The sequence below is a fragment of the Vitis riparia genome, chromosome 14, assembly GCF_004353265.1.
Source record: "Vitis riparia cultivar Riparia Gloire de Montpellier isolate 1030 chromosome 14, EGFV_Vit.rip_1.0, whole genome shotgun sequence".
Taxonomy (NCBI): domain Eukaryota; kingdom Viridiplantae; phylum Streptophyta; class Magnoliopsida; order Vitales; family Vitaceae; genus Vitis; species Vitis riparia.
In genome coordinates, this window is record NC_048444.1 from 19,990,447 (window position 1) to 20,017,301 (window position 26,855).

Below are 26,855 nucleotides of genomic sequence, written 5' to 3' on the forward strand. Positions count from 1 at the left end.
ATGTCTTCGAAACCTGCAACAGTAGCTAAAGAGCCATTGGCCACTGCAATTTTCTTGTTACTTGGGCTTGGGGTATAGGTATGGAAAAGTTGAGATTTGGAGGTCATATGGTCTGTAGCACTGGAGTCTATTATCCAAGAGTTAGCATAAACCCTGTGTGAGGCATTTATGCAAAAAGAGAGTGGAGGTGTACTTGAAAGAGCCAAAAAACAAGTTCTAGTAGGTTTGTTAAGGGATCCCAACAAGCTTCTCAACTTTTCCATTTCTTCACCTGTTGAACCCGCCTGTTGCTGAATTTTCCTTAGTTTTCGGTTGCTTTACCATGTGTGCTTGAGGCCTTTGTTGCCCTCCACGGTTTCCCCATTCACAACTTGGTGGTTTACCATTCAGCTTCCAACACTTCTCTTTTGTGTGCCTTGGTTTCTTGCAAAAGGTGCACTAGAGATTGTCATTGTTCTCCTTCCACTGATTGTCTCTACCTAAGTGTTTAGGCAGATCATTCTTTCCTTGCTTTGAATCTTCTGTTTTTGCAACTAGGGTTGATCCATCCAAGGTTTGTGGTTCAAGCATAACACTCCTTCGGCTTTCCTCGCCTCGAATTAGTGCCACCACCTCATTAAAGCATGGAACCTCCTGCTTGCCAAGAATATAGATTCTCACTTGATCAAATTCTGGGTTAAGCCCAACAAGAAAATCATAGACTCTTATCTTGTTCAATGAAATCCTTTAGAACAACGGCATCCTCAGGACATTTGGTTTTTATCACCCTATAATGATCAAGTTCTTGCCACAAAGCTTTCAATTGATTGGCATATTCAGTAACTGTTACTTCCCTGTTTTGCATCTCTAGCTTTTGAATACGTCTGTTGGATTGCGTCCCAAATATCCTTAGCTGTAGCCAAGAACATACATGTGTTGCTAATCTTAGAAGTCATAGAATTCCACAACCACGCCATAATCATAGAATCTTCTTCATCCCATGCTTCAAAATGGGGATCTCTTAGTTTCGGCCCTGTACCCATAAGATGGCCGATCTTCCCTTTCCCTTTCAGCACAGTGCGAACAAGTTGAGACCATTTAAGGTAATTTTTTCCATCCAACCTATATGCAGCTTGAATGTTTTGCAATTCCCCGGGTTGTTGAGATCAAACAATCTCCTTCGATTGTGTTGTAGTAGTCGTCTCTGCAACCTCCAACATCTTCCACGAAAAAAACTTGTTCTCTTGGGAATTAAGGCAAATTGAGAAAAAAAAAAAACCCAACAGCAATGAAGGCTAGTAAAAGAACACGTGAAAAAAAATCCAGCTATGAAGGCTAGAAAAAATGGTGATGAAGGCCAGAATGATGCCCAGGTTTTAAAAACTTACTGCTCTGATACCATGACACGAAATATGGGATGTAAAAAAATAAGTTCTATTTTTTAGATTGACTATACACACAGTTTGTACAGGAGATTACAAGAGAAGAAATATGAAATAAGAGACATAATAGGAAACTAACTTATTCCTAAATTATAAAACTATCTATTTACAGAAATAAAAAACTAACTTATTCCTAAATTATAAAATTATCTATTTACGGAAATAGGAAACTAACATAATAGGAAAATAATTCTCCTATTCTATTTACAACTCAATTACAACCTATTTACAGCTTGACAGTTCTCTTAATTTTTTAGAGATGATAATTTTTATGGTGATGGTTATCTTTGTTTTAATTATCACAAATTAATTAATTATGATAATCATATTATTTATTATTTATTATTTTTAATTATCAAAATTGATTTATTTATTATATCATTTTTAATTTATCATAAGATTATTTCCTATGGGACCATGTAACATGTGTCACCATTAAGGACATATATGACATGTGTCAGAATTTGATATTTCTTATTATCATATTGATAATATGTGATATGATCTTACTTAAAACCATTAATGCCACATGGATTTGTTTTATTTATCATATGATTAATTCACATTTAGATGTATGAGATGTGTCTCTATCAAATTTTGACACATGACATTATTTTGTTTGAAGCAATTCATGTCACATGGTTTCTTTTTATTTATCATATAATAAATCCTCATTTGACTATTTTAAGATACTTGTCAATTTATGATTAGCTATCCATTGAGACATGACAATTAATAATTGGATAAAATTTGCTTCTCTACAAATGCCCCTTTCAAAAATTTGTTCATTTATATAATTTAAAAACTATTAATGAGTGAACAATTTTTAGAACATCTTAAACAAAAGAATTTTTTTATTTTTTATTTTTTTATTTAGTTTCTTTTGAGTTTTGATTTTTTTTCTTCTATTAACAATTACAAATCCTAATGCCAAAAGGATTTGAATGGAAAAATTTTTTATTGGCAAAAAAAATTGAAGCCAATAAATTTAATTGGATACTTAAAAATTTAAATGTCACAAACTAGTCTTTTTAAAACAATCAATTTGATTGGTGTTTTGAAAACTATAGAATTTTAATTTTGCACTTATAATTTTTTTTAAAGGTCTTTGCCAATTTGAATCAGCAGTCATAATTTAATTTGAACTTAAAAATTTGCATAGAGCAAACTAACAGTTTTAATTGACTCTTTTAAATTCCAAGTATTATAAAAGTTTTCTTCTATTGGTTTAAGTTTCAAATTTTAAAATCCAAAATACGATTTGAGAGAGTTCAATCAGAGGACAATTAGACACTTATATTTGTTGACAATTTCTCAAATGGTTTGAGTCCCTGAGCAAAGTGCTCCATGATGTGATTTTTTTCTTTTTATAGATTTGAAAATCTATGTTTGATTTTGAAATTAGTTAAACACCAAGAATTGTAATGGTGTTTCTAAATTTCTAATTGATATATCAAATTTACCCTTCACTAAAGACTTGCTGCATCAAGCATCAAATTTATACCAGGCCATATTTGCTAATATCCAATGCCTACTACACCAGGAAAACATATGGTAGGTGGTAGTTAAGGGAGATCCATAGTTGTGACAAGAAACAAATCAATACTTTCTTAACTTCTATTTTTTTACTAGTGAAAAGTAACAAATCAATACTTTCTTAACTTTTATTTATTTATTTTACTAGTGAGAAGTTCAATGTAGGGTTTGGTATCAACAATCTGATAGGCCTCCTATACGTTATGTGTATAATAGAAAAGGGAAGAGGAATATACTGCTAGCTGGCAGTTAGTTGTAACAGCTTTAGTGGAGGTTTGGTCACAGTTGGATACGGGCTGAGGGGAAGGTTTAAATAGGAAAGGAGGGGGAATTACAAAGGGGGGAAATATTGTGGATCTGGTAGGGATTTGAGGACCAGTTGGGACTCTTGTTCTGGAAATTCTTGAAATTCAATAATAATTCTCCATTAGATACCTATCAATTTGGTATCAGAGCATCGATCCAGATGGCTCAGAAAAGGAATGAAGGTCGCGTGGATTGTCTAGAGAAGGAAGTTGGAGAAATCAGAGAGGAGATGCAGCGCTTACCAGGAATGGAAAAGACAGTGATGGACCTTGCTCCGAACGTAATGCGAGTTCTGCAGTCCCTGGAAGAGACACAGAAGGCAGTGGCGGCATTGTCATTAGGGCGGAACACGACGACTGCTGCTCAACGAGAAGATCGGGCAGGATGGATCCTTGGAGTTGGGGAACCCAGTGGGGGGGGATGGCGTCGGATGAGATGAGGCGAGGTGGAAATGGAGAATGGCGCGACAGTCGACTGGTGGAGATGCCTGTATTTACAGGAGAGAACCCGGACGGCTGGATCTTCCGGACTGATTGATACTTCGCAACGTACGGACTCACGGAAGAAGAGAAATTAGTTGCCGCCGCGATGAGTTTAGATGGGGACGCACTCTCTTGGCACCAGTGGACTGATTCGAGGGAGGTGTTTGGGAGTTGGGAAAATTTGAAGAGGCGGCTGTTGCTTCGCTTTCGTCCGACTCAAGAAGGGAGCCTTTGTGAGCAGTTTCTGGCGGTGCGACAACAAGGGACAGTGGCAGCATACCAGCGGGAATTCGAGATTCTGGCTACTCCATTGAAAGGGATTTCGGAGGAGGTAATGGAAAGCACGTTTATGAATGGGCTGCTTCCTGAGATCCGGGCTGAGCTACGTCTACTGCAACCATATGGGCTGGGCCACTTGATGGAAATGGCCCAATGAGTTGAAGACAGGAATTTAGCCATGAGAGCAGCCCGTGAACCAAATGGCTCAAATGGCCCAAAGAGCACCAAAATGTTGTCATCTGCAAATCGAGGTGAGTGGAAGATTGGTGAAAATTTTCAGACTGGGGAGTGGCTGTCGGCGAGAAGACGATGAGCCAGCGACGTGAGATTCCGATAAAGAGACTGACGGAATCGGAGCTTCAAGCCTGTAAAGAGAAGGGGCTCTGTTTTAAGTGTGAAGAAAAGTTCTCCCTTGGTCATCGCTGTAAGAAAGAATTACGGGTTTTATTGGTGCACGAAGATGAGGAGGAAGACGATAACCAGTTTGACGACAGAGCAACCGAAGAACCTGCACTCATCGAGCTGAAAGACTCTGTGGAATTATCTCTAAATTCCGTGGTCGGTTTAACTACGCCGGGAACTATGAAGATCAAGGGAACGATCGGGTCAAAAGAGGTAATCATCCTTGTAGACAGTGGGGCTACCCACAATTTTTTATCCCTTGAATTGGTTCAACAATTAGCACTTCCATTAACTACAACAATGAGTTACGGGGTGATGATGGGAACCGGGATATCCGTGAAAGGGAAGGGCATTTGTAGAGGAGTTTGTATTTCAATGTAGGGGTACACCGTAGTGGAAGATTTTCTTCCACTTAAATTAGGCAACACTGATGTGATTCTAGGAATGCCTTGGTTGGGGACCTTAGGAGACGTGAAGGTAAACTGGAAGATGCTAACAATGAAGATCAAAATGGGAAAGGCAGTGATAGTGTTAAAGGGAGACTCGAGCCTTAGTCGGACTGAGGTATCTCTTAAAGCAATGGCTAAAGCACTGCAGCACCATAGCCAAGGGGTTTGGGTGGAACTCTGTCAGACTTCCACCACTTCGGATTTGAGTGAAGGAGCACAAGAGGTCCCGAAAACAGTTAAAGAAGTATTAGCTCAACATCAGCAAATTTTTGGGCCAATAATAGGGTTACCACCAAGTTGTGATATTGATCATGCCATTCAATTAATTTTGGGAGCATCTCCGGTTAATGTCCGATCCTACCGGTATCCACATATTCTAAAGAATGAAATAGAGAGATTGGTGCAAGAGATGCTTGAGGCAGGAATTGTTCGGCCTAGCTTAAGCCCATTTTCTAGTCCAGTGTTGTTGGTGAAAAAAAAAAATGGAGGTTTTGTATAGATTACCGCGCCCTCAACAAAGTTACAGTCCTGGATCGGTTCCCCATTCCGGTGATTGATGAGTTACTTGACGAACTTCATGGCGCGACCATTTTTTCCAAACTAGATCTCAAATCGGGCTACCACCAGATTAGAGTCCGGCAACAAGACATCCCCAAAACGGCATTTTGCACCCATGAAGGTCACTACGAGTTCTTGGTGATGCCTTTTGGGCTAACCAATGCACCAGCGACTTTCCAATCGCTAATGAACCGTATATTTCGGCCACACCTTCGGAAATTTGTGCTCGTATTTTTTGATGACATATTGGTCTACAGCAAAGACTTGAAGGAGCATTGTGACCATTTGCAAAGTGTGCTGTCCATTCTGGCGAACCACCAACTGCACGTCAATGGAAAGAAATGTCTCTTTGTTAAACCGCAATTGGAATTCCTGGGCCATTTGGTTTCTGCCAAGGGGGTTGCTGCTGATCCCAACAAGATTTCAGCCATGGTAGAGTGGCCCACACCCAAATCCCTTAAAGAATTACGAGGATTTCTTGGATTGACTGGATACTACCGTCGATTTGTAGAGGGATATGGAGCTATTTCTTGGCCTCTCACTCAGCAACTCAAAAAAGATGCTTTTAATTGGAACCTAGAGGCTGAGGTAGCCTTCCAAAAATTGAAAACAGCTATGACAACAATACCTGTTTTGGCTTTGCCCAACTTCAGTCAACTCTTCATTGTAGAGACGGATGCCTTGGGGTATGGTTTGGGTGCCGTTTTGATGCAAAGTCATAGACCAGTAGCTTATTTTAGCCAAGTCCTCACAGCAAGGGAACGACAAAAGTCCATATATGAAAGAGAGTTAATGGCTATTGTGTTAGCAGTTCAGAAGTGGCGTCATTACCTGCTTGGTCGCCACTTTATTGTGCGAACGGATCAAAGTAGCTTGAAGTTTCTACTAGAGCAAAGAATAGTGAATGAGTCGTACCAAAAGTGGGTTGCAAAGCTGTTTGGGTATGATTTTGAAATTCAGTTTCGGCCGGGAATGGAGAATAAAGCAGCTGATGCCTTATCTCGCATCCCCATTTCTATGGAGTTAGCTGCCCTCATGGTTCCCAATCGCATAGACACTTCGTTGATCAATTTACAAGTTGAAGCTGACCCGCACCTTGCTAAGATTAAACAGAGGCTGCTGGATGATCCGGATGCTTACAAAGAATAGTGAATGAGTCGTACCAAAAGTGGGTTGCAAAGTTGTTTGGGTATGATTTTGAAATTCAGTTTCGGCCGGGAATGGAGAATAAAGCAGCTGATGCCTTATCTCGCATCCCCATTTCTATGGAGTTAGCTGCCCTCATGGTTCCCAGTCGCATAGACACTTCGTTGATCAGTTTACAAGTTGAAGCTGACCCGCACCTTGCTAAGATTAAACAGAGGCTGTTGGATGATCCGGATGCTTATCCTAGGTATTCCTTGGACCATTCATTCTCCTTTACAAGAGGCGCCTAGTCCTTCCCAAGGCCTCACCCCTTGTTCCAGCACTTCTTCAAGAGGGCCATGCTAGCGTGGTTGGAGGGCATTCCGGGTTCTTGCGGGCTTACAAACGACTCACAAGAGATTTCTTTTGGGTTGGCATGAAAAATGATATCAAAGAGTTTATGGAGAAGTGTCTAGTATGTCAACAAAATAAGACCCTAACTTTGTCGCCTGTTGGGTTACTACAACCACTGCCTATTCCAGACAAAATATGGGACGATGTGACGATGGACTTTATTGAGGGGCTTCCTAAGTCTGAGGGTTATAACTCCAATTTAGTTGTTGTGGATCGATTGAGCAAATATGCTCACTTCTCACTGGTCAAGCATCCTTTCACAGCTCAAACGGTGGCTGCTATCTTTGTTCGGGATGTTGTCAAATTACATGGATTTCCCCGTTCCATTATTAGTGATCGTGACAAAGTATTTCTTAGCCGATTTTGGATGGAGCTATTTCGGTTGCAGGGTACTTCTCTCCGCCATAGTACCGCATATCATCCGCAAACGGATGGACAAACGGAAGTGGTCAACTGTTGTGTGGAGACATACTTTCGATGTTTTTCATATAACAAGCCTAAACGTTGGTCTACATGGCTTTCATGGGCAGAATACTGGTATAATACCACATTCCACTCCTCCACTAATACAACACCATTTCGAGCAGTTTACGGGCGAGACCCACAACCGTTGATACGTTTTGGATCAGATTCCACCTCTGTTCTGGCAGTGGATCAGTTATTGCAAGAGCGTGATCTAATTTTAAATGAATTAAAGGATCATCTCTGCTGTGCCCAATCCAAAATGAAGTCATCTGCAGATGCTCATCGTCGTGCAATCCAATTTGAAGTTGGGGATTTTGTCTATATAAAGCTTCGTTCGTATCGTCTTCGTTCCCTTGCCAAGCGACCAAATGAGAAGCTCTCCCCACGATATTTTGGCCCTTACAAAGTAGTGCAGCAAATTGGTCCAGTGGCGTACAGGTTAGAGCTTCCTTTTTCAACAACTATTCATCCAGTGTTTCATGTTTCCCAGCTCAAGCGGGCTCTTAGTTCAGCTGATTTGTGTCAGCCACTCTCCCCTATTCTTGCTGAGGATTTAGAATGGCTTGTGGAGTATGATCAGGTCTTAGATATTCGCCAATCTCCCAATAACAATCAGCTTGGTATTGAAGTACTTATTCAGTGGAAAGGACTTCCTCAGTTTGAAGCTTCATGGGAATCAGTTGACACAATTAAAGAGCACTTTCCTGACTTCCACCTTGAGGACAAGGTGTCTCTCATTGAGGGGGGTAATGATAGGCCTCCTATACGTTATGTGTATAATAGAAAAGGGAAGAGGAATATACTGCCAGCTGGCAGTTAGTTGTAACAGCTTTAGTGGAGGTTAGGTCACAGTTGGATACGAGCTGAGGGGAAGGTTTAAATAGGAAAGGAGGGGGAATTACAGAGGGGGGAAATATTGTGGATCTGGTAGGGATTTGAGGACCAGATGGGACTCTTGTTCTGGAAATTCTTGAAATTCAATAATAATTCTCCATTAGATACCTATCACAATCACACATGCTTATATATATATATGTAGTAGACTTTTGGTGGGATGGAGAATTGGCATAACTTGATTGACCACATTCTCAAAATACATTAAATCAATGAGTTGTTTGGCCTTTTAGCCTTGAAGATTTTAAAGTGCTTTTCTAGGAGGTTATGTTACAATGGTTCTCAATAGTTTATGGCATACAACAATGTCAAGATTAAATTTTATTTTTTATTTTTTATTTTTCTTTTTGTTTTGATAAGGTGGCAAAATCAAAGTTAATGACTTCCAAAGAAAAACCCATCCAATTCCAACCACATGAATTTCCTTTTTGAAGTTAATTTGGTGAGAATGGATATGTTGATATCATTATTATTATTATCACACCATATTGAACCATGTTGGATTTGATAATTATTATTATGATACTATGTTGGATTTGGTAACTTAGATTTGGATTTATGATTTACGAAAGAGGAATTATAGATTGGTTGATTTTTGTTGAGGGAGTATTTTTTTGTTTCCTTTTTTTTTTTAAAGCCTTTTGGTGCTCTTTATATATGTCCAAAATTCCAATATATCCTTCATGACACCATGTTGGATTTGATAACTTGGGTTTGGATTTATAATTTATGAAAGAGGAATTATAGATTGGTTGATTTTTGTTGGAGGGGGCTTTTTTTTGTTCCCCCCTTTTTTAGCCTTTTGGTGCTCATTGTATATGTCCCTATATACTCTTGTGCACTCTTTAATACTGTGAAGAGAGAAAAGGGAGAATCCCTAATTATTGTTATTGAAAAATTGTAAAGAATACACATTGGACTTGGGTATATATATACATGCTAGTGGGACCCACAATACAGTAAGGAAAGAAAAGGAAAAGGAAAAATAAATAACCTAAATAACTATACATTATCTAACACTTCCCCTCAAGCTGGAGCATATATGTTATATGCACCAAGCTTGTTACAAATGTATTTAATTCTAGGAGCTCTGAGAGATTTAGTAAAAATATCTGCTAGTTGATCATTTGAATTGACAAAACTAGTCTCCACACATCCTGATGTGATCTTCTCTCTAATGAAGTGACAGTCAACTTCAATGTGTTTGGTCCTTTCATGGAAGACTAGATTGGATGCAATATGCAAAGCGGCTTGGTTGTCACAGATGAACTTCATCTGTTCATCCTTTCCAAATCTCAACTCCCGAAGAAGATGTTTCAGCCATATGAGTTCACATGTTGCCAGAGCCATAGCTCGATACTCGGCTTCAGCACTAGATCTGGCCACTAGATCTTGTTTCTTACTCTTCCAAGATATTAGGTTACCTCCAATTAAAACACAATACCCGGAAGTGGAACGTCTATCTGTGGGTGAGCCAACCCAATCTGCATCTGTGTAACCAACAACTTGGGTATGACCTCTGTTCTCGTACAACACACCTTGGCCTGGTGTGCTTTTGATATATCGAAGAATGCGGATTACAGCATCCCAATGGCTATCACATGGTGACTGTAGGAATTGACTAACAACACTTACAGGAAAAGAAATGTCTGCACGAGTAATGGTGAGGTAGTTCAGTTTACCTACAAGTCGCCGATATCTCCCAGGATCTCCTAAAGGCTCCCCCTGTCCTGGTATAAGTTTGACATTTGGATCCATAAGAGTGTTTACTGGTTTACAGTCTAACATACCGGTTTCTTCCAAGATGTCTAAAGCATACTTCCTTTGGGAAAGAACCACATCGGAACTGGATTGAGCTATCCCAATCCCTAAGAAATACTTGAGTTTCCCCAAGTCTTTAGTCTGAAAGTGGGTGAAAAGGTGTTGCTTTAGTTTCTGAATACCATTCTGATCACTGCCTGTAATGACGATGTCGTCCATATAAACTACCAGATAAATACACTGCCCGAAGAGTTATGATGATAGAAAACGGAATGGTCTACTGTACTGCGGAACATGTCAAACTCCTGAACAACAGAACTAAAACGGCTAAACCAAGCTCGAGGAGATTGTTTCAAGCCATATAGAGAACGGCGTAACCTGCACACTAAACCAGACTCCCCCTGAGCAATAAAACCAGGTGGTTGCTCCATATAAACTTCCTCAGCAAGATCCCCATGAAGGAAAGCATTTTTAATATCTAACTGATAAAGAGGCCAAGAACGCATAGCAGCCATGGAGAGCAATAGACGAACAGAAGCTATCTTGGCAACAGGAGAGAAAGTGTCACCATAATCAGAACCATAAACCTGAGTATAGCCTTTAGCAACTAAGCGGGCCTTAAGGCGATCAACTTGACCATCAGGGCCAACCTTAACTGTGTAGACCCAACGACAACCAATTGTAGATTTACCAGAGGGTAAAACAACAAGATCCCAAGTGCCATTGGAGTGTAAAGCAGCCATTTCATCTACCATTGCCTGTCGCTAGCCTGGATGGGAAAGAGCCTCAGGGGTGTTCTTAGGAAGAGAAACAGAAGATATAACAGAAACAAATGCAGAATAGGGTGAAGATAATCGATGGTAACTCAAAATATTGTAAATGGGATGAGGATTACGAGTAGATCGATTACCTTTCCGAAGAGCAATGGGTGAGTCAGCAGAAGGAGGCAGAGCCGGGGCAGGAGAAGCCGAAGGGATAGGAGGTGAGTCAGCAGGTACCGCGGCTAAAGAAGGAGGAACAAGACATGATGACGGCGATGATAAACCTGAAGTGGGCAAGAAGGCACTGCATCAGGTGGGGAGATAATGGGAAGGGGTAAGACTTCAGAAACAGGAAGAGACTCAGAGGTAGAGAAAAACAGTGAGTCCTCAAAGAAAGTGACATCAGCGGAGAGAAAGTAGCGATGAGTCTCAGAGGAATAACAACGATAACCCTTTTGAAGTCTGGAATATCCCAAGAAGATGCATTTTGTGGCTATGGCAGAAAGTTTGTCCTATCCAGGAGTGAGAATATGAACAAAGCAAGTACAACCAAAAACACGAGGAGGAAGGAAATAAAGTTGTTGGTCAGGGAAAAGAAGGGAATGAGGAATCTGATCGTGTAATACAGATGATGGCATACGATTAATCAAATAACATGCTGTAAGAACAACGTCCCCCCAAAAACGAAAAGGAACATGACTATGGAGAAGGAGAGTACGAGCCGTCTTAACAAGATGTCGATTCTTACGTTCAGCTACCCCATTTTGTTGAGGAGTATGAGCATAAGAAGACTGATGAATGATCCCATGTTGGGACATAAATGAAGTAAATGGTATAGAAAAATATTCCCTGGCATTGTCACTGCGCAACACACGAATAGAAATATTGAACTAGGTTTGGATTTCAGCATAAAATGTCTGAAAAATAAAGAATAACTCAGCTCGATTTTTCATTAAAAATAACCAAGTACATCGAGAATAGTTATCAATGAAAGTGACAAAATACTGAAATCCTAAAGTAGACGTGGTCCGACAAGGACCCCAAACATCAGTGTGGACAAGTTCAAAAGGAGACTTTGCCCGATTATTCAAACGCTTTGGGAACGAGACACGAGTATGTTTCCCAAGCTGACAGGACTCACACGCAAGCGACGACAAAGATGAAAAACTAGGGACCATTTTCTGGAACTTGGATAGACTAGGGTGGCCCAGGCGACAATGAATGAGGAGGGGAGCATCAGTGGAAATGCAAACTGCAGGTGAAGGCGAGGTGAGGTGATAGAGGCCTTGAGACTCACGTCCTATGCCAATCGTCTTTCCCGTACTCCGGTCCTGCAAGGTCACAAATTTATCAGAAAAAGTGATAGAACAGTTAAGAGTGCGAGTTATTTTGCTGATGGAAATAAGATTAAAAGGACACTCAGGGGCATAAAGGACAGAATGGAGAGGTAGGGAAGGGAGAGGATGAGCGAAACCAAAACCTTTAGCCATAGTTTGGGAACCATTAGCTAAAGTAACAGTAGGTAAGGGAGAGGTAGTAGTAATAGAAGAGAAAAGATCCTTATTACTAGATATGTGATCAGAAGCGCTAGAATCTAGAATCCAAGGTCCAAGAGAAGATGTGTGGGTAAGACAAGCAGAAGCATTACCAGTCTGGGCAACAGAAGCAACAGAAGCTGACTTGGTGGCCTGATAGCGGAGATAGTCGTCATACTCACTGTTAGTGAGGAAAATACCCTGAGATGTGGAGGAACTGGGAAGCTGAGGCGATTGAGGATCAGAGGACTGGGCCACGTGGGCAGTGCTGGGAGGCCACCCATGTAACTGATAACACCGATCACGAGTGTGGCCAAGCTTATTGCAATAGGTGCAATGAGGACGTTGGCCTCTACCTCGGTTACCACTGCGTCCTCCTCGAGAGTTAGTTTGAGAAACTAACACAGAAGAATCTGAAGTGTTATCAGATGACAAAGTCTGAGTGGAGGAGATATGGAGGAGGCGAGTAAACACATCATCCAAGGATGGAACGGAGGAACTGCTAAGAATCTGATCGCGGACGGTCTCGAGATCGGGACGGAGGCCAATAAGCGTAAGAACCATGAAGAACTTGTTAATCTGTATGCGTTGATCCCCAACATCAGTAGTAAGAGGCATCACGGTCAAGAATTCCTCCTTAAGAGAGGCAATCTGGCCAATATAAGTAGATAAATCCATGTCTTGTTGTCTGACATTGACAATAGAAGAAGCCACCTTATAAAGACGTTGGATATCATTCGTGTATAGCCCTTTCGCCTGATTCCAAAATTTAAAGCATGTTTTGTAGGCCCGAAGATGATGCTGATTGCCATAACACACTACATAACTGTGCATCTATCTTCCTCCATTGTACTTTGTCAACCTCAGGGATATCCGCCTCCTGCGAAACAAGGTGATCCTCATAACCTTGACCCATAAACCAAAGCTCCACAGAGGCAGACCAGGACAAATAATTTTCACTGCCAACCAATTTCTCCGAAGTAATCATAGGAGATCCAGATATGACAGAGGAAAAAGGGGAACTTTTAGTAGCTATATCTACTTATCTGGTGAATGAAATACGTTTGGATCGAAGAGAGCCCTAATACGGCTTATCGCGGACTTCCTAAGACACGTGCAGGGCTCGGGGTGGAAAGGAAGTCACTAGAGGTCGCCGGAAAGGCGGTCTAGAGGGCCGGCGGAGACAAAAAAAAACCCTAAAAAATGCACTTTTAGGGCTCAGATGACACGAGCGCAGATGGAGGGTGGCTAGACGGTGTCAGGCGAGGCTGGAGGTGGAAGCGCGTGGCCGGAAAATGCTCCACGCGCCGGCGCGTGAGATTCAGGCCGCCGGAGAAGAGACGCGCATGGCCGGCGCGTGGTTGGGATTCTTCCTCCGGTGCTTTGAGAAAAGTTGAAGATCTCCTCCTTGCGCACCTGATGGTATGGTCGGTGTCGGAAAAGGACTTTGTCGGAAAAGTTGCCGGAAAATTTGCTGGCAGTGAGGATTTTCCGACGGCGGTGAGGGTTGATCGGAAGCTTTAAGAGATGGGAAGGGTGACCGAAATGAAACACGGTCACTGAAAGATTTCCCAGAATGGATTCACAGATAAATCGGAAATAATTAGGGTTTTTTTCTCCCTTGGTTCTGATACCATGTGAAGAGAGAAAAGGGAGAATCCCTAATTATTGTTATTGAAAAACTGTAAAGAATACACATTGGACTTGGGTATATATATACATGCTAGTGGGACCCACAATACAGTAAGGAAAGAAAAGGAAAAGGAAAAGTAAATAACCTAAATAACTATACATTATCTAACAAATACATTCTCTTATTTATCAAAAAAAAAATTACGAAAAAGGAATTATAAAGAATATATATATAAAAGATTTAATATCTTTTTATAGTCCTTCAAGAATTAAAAAAAATAATAACAATTCATTTTTCAATAATGATGCTTACAGGGGAATCATATTCTTCTTGTTCGAGATCATTGAAGAGGAAGAATATATATATATATATATCTTTATTTGTATTCCTTATTTATTCATGATGCTTAAAAGGAATTATATTCCTTCTTGTTCAAGATCATTGAAGAGGAAGAAAATTTTATTTCTATATGTCTTCCTTTTTCATTAGTGTTGCTTGAAGGGGAATCATATTCATTCTTGTTCGAGATAGTATAAAGAAAGAGAATATATATGCATATATATATTTCTCTCTAAAGTGGAATTATACTTTAAAAATGATTGTCTTATTTGACCTTTCAATTTTTTTTTTTATATTTGTTTAATTTTAGCTTGAAGATGGTCTTATTCAAGGACTTCTAATAATTGTAAAGGAAGATGTCTCACTATAGTTAAATAAACAAATGACAATTTTTCAAAACAAATTTCAGTATTATTATACTCATCTCTAATTGTGTCATTTGTTGTGAATCTTTCATGGTATTTAAAGATACTTTCTTCTTTGTTGGTGGAGTTAAAATTTCCTAAACAAATATTTTGTATAAAATCTATGAGCATTACTATTGCAACAACATTTTGTTACGTTCTTGACACCGAGGAAGCCTCCCTAGATCGTTTTCTTTTGATCCTTCATCAGGTTTGCAATTAGAAAGTTTGTTAGGGACCTTCTCTTGTGGGTTGGGTATTTACATTGAATTGAATGAAATTTTGTTTTCTTCTTCCTTGAGCAAATGTTATGTGACTTTCCCAGTCCATTGTATTTTTTGTATGACTTGCAGAATATTTCAATATACATTTTCATCATTTGAGTATGCTCAAGTCGACTAATGTTCGAATGAGTCAATTTAGAGGGGAAAAAAGGGTGAATTACTTTAATGAGTCCAATGCTTTTGACTTATTTCAAAAAGCTAGACCACATTCTTTAGACATTTTGGTTAAGATGGATGACGATCCAAGTGTTTTGGTACACCACAAAAAACTCAATTTCTTAAGCGGAGTACTTTATTAGTAATTGTTTTGCTCTGCTTACTTGTTCTCGTGCTATAATAGGCAATGTATCATAGAGCCTTATACATAAAAAATTTTCTTAAATAAGAAAGTTGTGGACAAAATAGTAGTATGGAACAATTTCAATATTGTCCTCTATTTCTTCTTACAAAAGACAACACTCTCCCAACATTTTTATTGCTTAATTTTGGATAAAAAAGGGTCTTCTAAATAAACACTATATATCTTCTATTGAAGTTTTCAAATCTTCAACTTGTCATTGATCTTCAAGAAATCTCTCCAAGTTTTCTTTAGTATTTTCAAGTGTGTCATTTGAAAAGGGAGGAACCCTTATTTATAGGGTTGAAAATTTTATTTTGATATTATTTCTTAATTATATAGTTATAATTATCTTTATTTTATTTATTGCAAATTTAATTAACTATGATAATTATATTATTTTTTAATTATCAAAATTAATTATTATTATCATATTAGTAACATGTGTCACGGTCTTATCTCAAGTCATCAGTACCACATGACTTTTTTTTTTTTTGTCATATTAGAGACACATTTTGTCCAATTACTAGTGGTAACCACTAGTTAATGGATAACTAATCATAAGTTGACATGTATCTTAAAATAGCCAAATGAGGATTTATTATATGACAAATAAAAAGAAGCCATGTGTCAAAATTTGATAGAGACACATGCCTTAAATATTTAAATGAGAATTAATCATGTGATGAATGAAAGGAAGTCATGTGATGTTAATGGCTTCAATAAGACGATGTTACATGTTATCAACATGATAATAAAACATATCATATGATTATTATAATTAATTAATTTGTGATAAGAAAAATAAAGATAATTATAACCATAAAAATAATTACCTCTAAAAAATTAAGAGATAATATCAAAATAAATTTTCCAACCCCATAATTAGGGGTTCCTCCCTTCTCAAATGACACCACTTGGAAGACTAAATAAGGCTTGGAGAGATTTCTTGAAGAGTTGAAGATTTTTTAGAGATTAATTGAAGACTTAAAGATTTCTTATGAAGATTTGAAGACTTAAATAAAGAGATCATTTGTTTATTTAGATGACCCTTTTGATCTAAAGTTAAGCATTAAATTGCTAAGAGGGTTTTTCTATCATTTATAAGAAGTAGAGGATAATATTGAGATTGTTCCTAATTTCTTAAATTAATTAATATTACTATTTTGTCCACAATCTTCTTATTAAAGATACAAAGTTGTACGATACATAACCCATTACAACTTGAGGGCAAGTAAGCAAAGCAATTACTAATGAAGTGTTCTACCCAAAAAAGAGAGCTTTTTGTTGTCAACCAAAAAAAGTGTCTTAGCTTCTAGCTGAGCCAACATGTCTAATGAACATGGTCTAGCTTTTCAAAGCAAGTCACAACATCGAACTCATTATAGTACTTGGCTATTTTTCCCCCCCAAATTGAATCATTTGAGCATTTGTCAACTTAAGCATATTCAAATGATGAATGCTAAAATACTCTGCAAGCCATACATAAACATAATGGATTGGGAAACTTGCATCACATTTAATCAAGGAAGAAGAAAACAAAACTTCCTTCAATCCAATGTAAATATTGGCTAATATTGGGACAACCAAAGAAAAAGAACTACCACTAGCCATCATACTAACAACTTGAAAAACGCTAGGCCGAATAAGATCCTCTTTGGCTAATAAGACAAACTTACATAGCCAGCAAGATAAAAATGCAGAAAAATAAACCTTTTCCACAAGAAGATCTTCAATCCCTAGCTCAACAAATGGTGCAATCTCCTTTTAAGTTCTTTGTCGAGGCTTATTAATCAATCTAGTAGGATTATAAGTCATTATTGGAGCCCCTATTCTGTTCTTATTAACTACGAATGTGGTTTTGCATACTTACTAAGCCCTTTAAACTGAAACTTTATCCAATTTGCTATTTTCAGTTGGTAGTGGCCTTCAACCTTACTATGTTCTCAATGAAATGCATGGAAGAGAAACTAATGACTCTGAGGGAGATTTGGATTATTATATTCTCTAACCGCATTCAATTCCTTAGCAAAAGGAATAATCTTGTCATCAAAGAGTCCATATATTTGGAGACCACCTATTTGCTTCAAGTCCCAAAGAGAAATAGAAAGCTTCCCTTGAATAGTGTGGAGTGTATTGGTGGTAGAATATCACAAACTCATAGAAAGCTCGAATGATGTACTTATTATGGTGGCATGTAAAAAGTGAAGCAAAGTTGCATCATAGGTTTGGGTATACTTTGGGGCCGACTTAGCTTAGAATATTTTCTAGTCACTCCCAATAGCCTTCTACAAAAGAAAATTCACCCCAACTCACAAGATATGGTCCCCAATGAACTTTATTGTATATTCAATGAAGCATGAAAGGAAAAAAATTTAGGGAGTCTTCCTTAGTGTGAAGAGAAGAATGTAATAAAAATGTTGTTGTAGTGGTAATGCTTATAGATTTTGCACAATATTTTTTGAGGAAGTTTCTAACTCCAACATAGGAGAGAAGTTTAAAATATACATGAAGGATTCACAACAAATGATCCAATTAGAGATGGGTATACCGGTAATGAAGTTTCTTTTGAAAGATTGTTACTTGTTTCTTTCACAATAGTGAGACATCTTCTTTTACCATTATTAGAAGAATCCTTGAATAAAACCATCTTGAAACCAAAATTGAAGAAATGCAAAGAAATGATAAGTCAAATAAGACAATCATTTTTTAAAGTATGATAGGGAGGATATATATATGCATATATTCTCTTTTTCTTCAATGATCTCGAACTAGAATGAATATAATTTCTTTTTTAAGCATCATTAATAAAGAAATAATACAAATGGAGATAAAAATTCTCTATGTTTTCGATGATCTTAAACAAGAAGTAATATAGTTTCCCTTAAAGCATCATTAATAAAGAAGGAATACAACTAGAGATAGAAATTCTCTTCCTCTTTAATGGTCTCGAACAAGAAGGAATATCATTTCTATTTAATCATCATTAATAGAGAAGGAATAAAAGAAATAATATTTTTTTAATTCATGAAGGAATATAAAAAAATATTAAAAATTATATATATTCTTTATTATTCCTCTTTCGTAAATTATAAATATGAATCCAAGTTGCCAAATTCAACATGGTGGCATGTAGGATATGTTGGAGTTTTGGATGAACAACAATTCAATATATATATATATATATATATATATATATATATATATATATATTAATAATATATTAGCCATCACACGACATATCCATTCTTGTCAAATTAACATCAAAAGGGTAAGTTGTGTAGTTTGAATTGGATGAATTTTTCTTTGGAAAATAAAGCAGTTTGCCACTAACTTGGATTCTGCCCTATAATCAAGGGAAAAAAGAGAGGAATATTTGGAGATTAAAGGCCAACCACCTCATTGATTTAATGTATTTCTTGAATTGGTTCAATCAAGTTATGAAAATTCTCAATCCCACCAAAAGTCAATTGCATATCAACGTTTTCAGAATCGGACTAATCATTAAACTTGAAAAGTTATTGGGGCATAGTTAATAGGTTGGACTGGTGGTTCAACCATGGTTGGACCATGATTTAAAAAACTTAGCAGTATATATTATATAAAGGTTTTTAATTTATTAAATAAGTGGAATTTTAAAAAATGAACAATATATTATATATTAATTTGTAGCATCAGTTTACAAATGAAAGAACAACCAGTGGTCATTTTCTAATGTTTGAGCCCTTAGTGTCAGGGCTTGAGTCTTCCAATAGCAATAGCCTTTTTCATTATATTCTTCCATCATTGCTAAGGTTTATGTTGGGCACAAAGCTGCACCAACTCATCTATATTTTGGGCTAACTAAAAATTGTCTGATTCAATAAGAACTATCTAGTTCATCCAATTTGGCACTTTTACTGCCAATTTGGTTAGTCTGATGCCATTTTAATAGCAAAGTGAGTCAATGAGCTGACTTGAATTGGATAGTTGGCTGGTCAGCGACTGATGCCGTTCATCTAAATTTCTTGAAGACTTGGAGAGATTTCTTGAAGAGTTGAAGTTTTCTTGAAGACTTGAAGATTTCTTATAAAGATTTGAAGATTTCAAACAAAGAGATCTAGTGTTTATTTAGAAGACCGTTTTGATCCAAAGTTAAGCATTAAAAATGCTTGGAGGTGCTTTTGTCTTTTGTAAGAAGAATCATAGGACAATATGTCTCATTGTTCCCAATTTCTTAATTAATCAAAATTCCTATTTTGTTCACAATTTTCTTATTAAAGGAAAATTTGTGCATATGAATTTCTCACCTTGCTTTGACACCATGATTGCAGGTTGAGACAAAAATTGTATTTCTCATTCATAATCAGAATTAGGTTTACAAGGCTATATATAGGATTACAGCTATTGTACAGAAGAAAAAGAGAAAAACTATACAGAGAAACAATAGCCTAAAAATTAGAAACAAAATCAGGTCGGACATAATCTCTAGAATCCTAATATTTTCCACAGGGGCTTTAGAATTTCTGAATTTAACAAATACTTGTGGGATCTATTTGCAATGATTAGAGTATTCATGGATTGTTAATAGTTCTTCTAAATTGTTGATTTATGTGTGATAACATTTTGTTACATCTATATGTACAGTTACTGAATATTTTTTAATCCATGGAGTTACTGAAATTTGGAGAGGTTGTCATGACAAAGAGATTGCACTTCCTTGTTCTTGCTTTTTGTTTCTAAGTGATAAAACAAATAGTTCAACTTAAACTTGTTATTATGCTATTTAAACGCAATTCCACTCATCAGTCAACTAATTGTTTGGCTCTCATATAGCTCATTTTGGATGTTACAGGGATGCTTCTATTAGAGATCTGAGAGCTGGTTCAGGAGATGTTGCAAGGATTGGAAGTAGCAATGAAACCCTAAATTCTCTGATTAATCGGGATAGAGAGTCTGATTCTAGTCAACAAATTAGAAATAGCAATTATAACGGGGCAGCACCATGCTTCCAAAGTGGAGTTCTGCGCACCAACTGTATCGACTGTTTGGATCGTACTAATGTTGCCCAATATGCTTATGGTCTAGCAGCTTTAGGCCGCCAACTCCATGCAATGGGTTTGACAGACATGCCCAAAGTGGATCCTGATAGCACCATTGCTGCTGCTTTAATGGATATGTACATAAGCATGGGAGATGCTCTCGCTCAGCAATATGGAGGCTCGGCAGCACACAACACTGTATGTTAATTATATACAATAATGTTTGTCTATTACTTATGATTAATGATCGGTGAATTTGCTTTTGTATTAAATTCATTAATAGTTGATTTTGTAAGTACTGGGATATTGCTTTACCAATGCTTTGGCATGAGTTTCAGGTGTTTCCGGAGAGGCAGGGAAAGTGGAAAGCTACAACCCAATCTAGAGAGTTTCTGAAGTCCATCAAGAGATATTACAGCAATGCTTACACTGATGGTGAAAAGCAAGATGCAATAAACTTGTACTCCTCTCTTCTAATATCGTTTATTTGCTTCTATAGAGTTAGACTACCACTTGTCACAAAATCCTATCTATTGGGTAACATACCGACAATATATATCAAGCCAACAAAGGTCAAAGCTTTAATACCTTGCTTCATGTGTTGCCTAATATCATTTGCGCGTGGGTTCAATAAATGGGGAAATAGAAAAGTAGTGAGGTTTGGATTTATAACTCCCAAAAATCAAGGCTTTGGTATAATTTTAAATTACTGGTTTAATCCAAAAGCTTAAGCTATTAGGTAACATGCTAACAATGTATACAAAGCACACTTATGCTAAAGCTTTAACAAAACTATTACTCAAAATTCTAGAACAGAATTTTCTTGCATTTGAATCTTCCATCTGTAGCTTGGCAGTGAATAGATATCCTTTTCACAAGCTAGATGCTTTAGCTATCCTTATGTTAGCATAGATACTTCTTGGTTAAAATATTTTATTTCTCTCTCTCTCTCTCAAATTATCTTCATTTGATGATTTTAACAGATTTCTAGGTTACTTCCAACCACAGGAAGGGAAGCCTGCTTTGTGGGAGTTGGATTCTGATTATTATCTTCATGTGTCTGGAATTGGAGATGAGCTCTTCCCTTATAAGAGGTAAAATTTCCATTTGTGTTTTGCAAACTATGAAGAACTACTTAATGCACTGATGCCAGTCCATAAAGCACATGTATACCTTCATGCTTTTATATGTGTGATCTGTTTTGGATATTTTTGCTAATTTAGTAATTCATTCTTGTAGTCATGTTTTCAGGTTCCATGTTTTAGTGTTTGGTTCATTTATCTATGTTTTCTTTCATTATTTTATTATTTTTTTACTTTGCAGTTCACTAGCTGATGCTAAACCTGGAGGAGCATCAGGCATCCCTCTCGCTCCTATTCCAGCTTGGAAAGAAGACTTCTTGAGGATAAAGATGACATCATTTGATAAATTGATAGAAAGGACATGTAGTTCAATAAAGAATGTAAGACTTTGCAGCGAGCCAGATCAAAAACAAGGTGGCAGTACAGGAACCTCTGGAGTGGCACCTGATGCAGCGTAATCTCTCCCTTAGCCTCTGCAGTTTGCTTTTGTGCTTTTGCATTCCATCTTTGCTTCTCAGCTTATTTAAATTTCGTCTCATTCACAAACACATGCAAATGCACTTATGGACTGCATTGGTGCTCTGCATATAGTGTAGTTGTGCTACTTTTTACCTCTGAAGTCATGTAGTTTCTATACTCTAAACAAACACTGGTAATTACTTATTGTTTCTATTTCCTTATTCATGTATCATGTTATCTTGGCTGCACTTCACTTCTCATACTGCACTAAGGGTTAACATGTTAGATACAGGGAATGTTTGCTGAGAAGTTTTTTATGATGTGAAAACTTTTAGGAAAAACAATTGAAACAATAAAAATTGGAGCCATGTTCAAACAAGATATACATAAAAGAAAAGTTTCTTGTAAAGACATAATTCTGAACTGATTTTAGCAACAATGGACATGGTCATAATGGCAATGACTACAACAATGTAGCTTAAATGAGGGTGATTGGATGAGGATCATATTCTGGAAGGATACTAGCTCACTGTGTGATGCCTGAAGGATATTTCTTGATCAGTTTTCTCATGTTGGAAGAAAGGAAGGCGGTGGATTATTGAGGAAGGTTGGTGCTTGGAGATCAACCCTTGCCAATCAATTCATCTTTGAATCTTTTCAGGATTGGGAGCTTAATGCTGCTGATGCCTTTCTTGGCAATATCGGACATATATGGGGTGGGGTGGGGTGGGAATGGGTGGTGTTCAGATGACATTGGTTAGGGCTAAGGGTGGTAAGTTCCCTGTTAAGTCCCATGCAACACATTGGTAGGGGTTCATGAGGGTGATTTCCATCAGAAGGATGCTTGGTGTAGAGGGCCACTTTCTATTGCTTGTTATTGGTTTGAAATGTAGTTTGTGGCAGGATTTTGAGCATTGTCAATCTTGTAAGGACTGGTATGAGGCTCCTTAATTTGGTGTTAGATGTGCAAGAAGGATGAAGAAACAGTTGGCCCCTTGCTTCTTTATTTCATGGTTGCCCAGAGTAGGTCTCCCTTCTTGTTGTGGCATTTTGGGTTTTTTGATTGATACCAGGAAAAGAAATTGATGTTTTTAAGGGGGTTATCTTGGTAGATTTATTAGGAAGAGTGTAAGAGGTCTCTTACTTATCATCTTTCTAGCATATTCGTTTCCATTTGTAGGATTTAATTTCTTTCCTTGCAGCCATGATGTATTTTTCATCCATCAAATGCCTAGGAATCATGGTTTTTTTGGCATGTCTCTCTAGGGTACTGTATTTTAGAACACTTCTAGTGTAATAACATTTCTCTTCTTTGCTTCTTGTAGTTTCCACTTTTGATCTCCAAACCAATTGAGATTCATTGCTTCAAAAAATTATTTCTTATTGTAAAAAAGTGTGACTTCAACATTCATTTTGCAAGAACTGAAATGGGTTTGTTAGTGGTTACTCTCTAAGAAATTCTTGTAAATTAGGGAGACATATGCATAACAATCATTAAACTTGTACTACTTCTTTGCAGTGAAATACAGCTCAAAAGCCCAAACTGGCTATTTGGCCAGAGAAAATTTGAAGATAGTGGCTCTGCCCTCAAAGTGGGATCCCGTGAAATTGCAAATGAAGGATCTCATAATGAGACAAAGCTCGATGGTTTCTGTGATGTGAACTGGCTTTCTTTTGTTGAAAATATGGATGAAGAGGATATCTTCCAGAGGTATTTCCCTAGTAAAAACATCCACATTTTAACATGAGGGGGAGGCCTCCTTTCTCTCTAACCTGTTATTAAATTTGTCAATATATTGATGTCTCCAGTATCTAGGACTATTGACAAATAGTTTGGATTGATATTTCCATCTTAAGATGCTTAAGATATGTCAGACTACATTTTGGGTTGATATTTACATATATATCTCAACCAAGTCTCCTTTTTTTTTAACCTTATATTTTTGTCAACTTTGGCATTCTATTTCTTTCTGTCAACTGGGTTTGTCAAGTAGCTGAGCCAACTCAGTGTCTCACAAGTTCTGTTGGCCTGCAAACAGGCTATTTACAAGAGAAGCTTGAGCAACTGGCTTGTACGTCGAGCCAGAGCCTCAGGTTGAGCATGTTTCTCTTGACATTGAGTTTCTTCAATGTCATATTTATTTATAATATGCATTTAATCTGTGATTAGTATATAAACATGTTAACTGCCTTTTTCAACAAGTAACAAATAGTTTGATATTTCTTGTTGATATATCAGGGAGTATTCTAGTGTCTAGAATAAACCAAAGGTGTTTTTCTTTTTCTACCATTAAGATGCACATATTATATTAGTTTTATCAATTTCTGTGGATTCTTGGTGATCTAAGGCAAATGTTAAGCCTACTGAAATAATCCACCCAAATCCATCAAACACAAATTCCAAATATTCACTAAAACAAGACCAGCAATAACACTTCTCAAACTCAAGTCCTAGTGATTATGATAGAATGCACTTCAAAATGAAAAGCACTTCCAACACTTTCCTTTTTCTACTATTTTTGTTTCCTGTGGACAGGACAAAAGAGTGCTTATATTATCCTCTTGCTATAGTAAAACTTTCTTACCTGCAATTTTCTTAGAAAATCTATGGTGTTGTCCACTAAGAGGGTGCATTAATGCATTGATAATTGTCTCCAATTTCAAGGTACCTTGCAATGACCTTAGTAGATGAAGCTAATGGTTGGTATGGTGGAACTTTGCTTGGTGATCAGGATGAAAGCAGTGAGATTTACAAGTTCTATGCTGAACTATGTCAGGTAAAGTGTACCTTTCCACTCTCTAATAACATTCAAGCAGGTTGTTTTTTAACAAATAAACATCTCTGTTTCTCTCTGAAAGTCATTTGTTAGTGGACAATCAGTTTTCTAGTTGTGCTTTTCTACTGAAACTAGTGTCCTTTTTGGATCAACTTCTATAAAGTCAAAAGCTTCTTTTTGAGCTCAATAAGAGCTTTAATACCTGTCTAGTTAATTTTGTTGAAAGATCTTATGACTTAAAAAATAGCTTAGGTTATGTTTAGTTCATGGAAAGTACTACGAAAAAAAAACTAAGAAAAATGATTTTTTTATGTTTGATTATACTATGGAAAATATAAAAGAAAATAAAATATAATTAAAATTAGTTAGAAACTTATACATTTTCTTTTTATACTGAATAATTAAATAAATGAAATGAGTTTGAAGTTGCATATAAAAATAATTATTAACTTTAAATCTATTTTTTATTTTTCTTCACTTTTTCTTTCCCTTTACTTTTCATCTCTATTTTTTTTGTTTGTATTTCCTCTCAAATTTTTATGGAACCAAACATAGCCTTAATATGCACACTATGAGAATATTGGTTCTTATAGAAGCTCTATTTTGACTTGCACAAAAAGATTTTTCATATTTAGTAATACTTTTACAATACCAATGTTGCCCTGTAAAAATTGTGACTTTGGTTTCAGTTTTATTCTAGTTAAAATTAAAAACGGAAACTATGCCAAACGAGGCCTGAGTATTCTTCATAAGTTTTTTTGATGGAAACTTTTTCCTAGAACCTCCTTGTGAAAGAAAAAGGATGGGAAAAAGATTGGAAGAATAATTTCACATATTCTGTTGGGCATGATGAGCACATAGGTGATGGACACTATGCTTGAATCTTTCTAACTGTTGGAAGCAGCAGGGCCCTGCCATGGAACCCTTCCAACACGATCCAGAGAGGGAGAAGCACTATGCTGAAGCTCTTGGTATGGGAACCATTGATGGTGTGGATGATGCAAGCATTGAAGCAGAGATGGCTGCGGCTCTTGATGAGTATAATCAAATCGGTTCTGATCTTGGGATTGTCCCTACCACCTGCAAGTCTTTGGCTGAAGATCCCACCCACTTGACAAGATGGATCATTGGAGAAGGGAAGATCCACAGAACCTAAATCAATAATCATCTTCATTCTTCATTACCCAAATTCTCTTTTCTTCTCTGCTTTGGACTCCATTACTAGAAATAGTTTTCAGTTGTACATGAATTTTATGGCACCGCAAATTCTGTATAGCAATTAGATTTGTAATGATGTTTAATTACTAATATGCCTCTCATATTCTATATTAAACACGTGATATTACAATTATATCTTAAAATCAATAAGATGAGGCCTCTTTTTTATTTTTTGTTTTTTTAATTCCCATTTTTATTATCTTAATTGAACAATTTGTTTAAATTTTATTTATTTTTTTATATGAAAATTTATCTACAACTTGGTTTGTTGTTGTTTTTTTTTTTTTTCCAAAGTATAAAAGTTGTTTCATAAAATTAATTTAAAATTTATTCTAAATTATTAAATTGACATATTTATCTTCATAATCTTCATAAATTATAACTAGGACGAAGGAGACTGAGTAACATTAAAAATCATAAAGTAGCAAAGGAGATCAGGGAGGTAGGTAAAAAGATAAAATTAAAATGTAAATTTAAAAATAAATTAATTATTTTTGTTTATTATTAAAATTGTTTTTTATTTAAGTCTAAAGTCCTTTTACCAAACATTCTTAATTTACTTAACAATTTATATAAAGTTATTAAAAATAATTTTGAAATCGGTTAAAGTTTGTTTTTCTTTTGAAAAAACCAATGTTTTTAGAATTAGACCGGTCATTGAATCGGAAAAGTTATCGGTTCACGGTTCACTGGTTGGACTGGTGGTTGAACTGGTGACGTCATAAATATGTAAATTATTAAAATTAAAAATAATTATAAAAAATTTAAAATACATATGAATAAATTAAAAATCAATAATATTATTTTATATCTTGGATATTATCAAATTAAATCATATTAATATTTTAAATTTTATTAAATGAAATATGTATAATATTTAAATGTGTATATATTAAAAATGAAAATTTAAACT

The 26,855-nt window shown here is 36.7% G+C and overlaps 1 protein-coding gene across 2 annotated transcripts in view; it reads left to right on the forward strand.

Annotated features, from left to right (window-relative positions):
• Positions 1-26,112, forward strand: part of LOC117929986 (phosphoinositide phosphatase SAC1) — a 64,528-nt gene extending 38,416 nt beyond the window's left edge. For both annotated transcript variants that reach the window (XM_034850434.1, XM_034850435.1), the window contains exons 10-16: positions 20,220-20,604; positions 20,745-20,866; positions 21,390-21,500; positions 21,730-21,942; positions 23,467-23,658; positions 24,613-24,724; positions 25,632-26,112. In XM_034850434.1, the coding sequence (XP_034706325.1) occupies positions 20,220-20,604; positions 20,745-20,866; positions 21,390-21,500; positions 21,730-21,942; positions 23,467-23,658; positions 24,613-24,724; positions 25,632-25,880 (1,384 nt within the window). In that variant the 3' untranslated portion in view covers positions 25,881-26,112. The remainder of the gene's footprint in view (positions 1-20,219; positions 20,605-20,744; positions 20,867-21,389; positions 21,501-21,729; positions 21,943-23,466; positions 23,659-24,612; positions 24,725-25,631) is intronic.
• Positions 26,113-26,855: the final 743 nt, after the last annotated feature.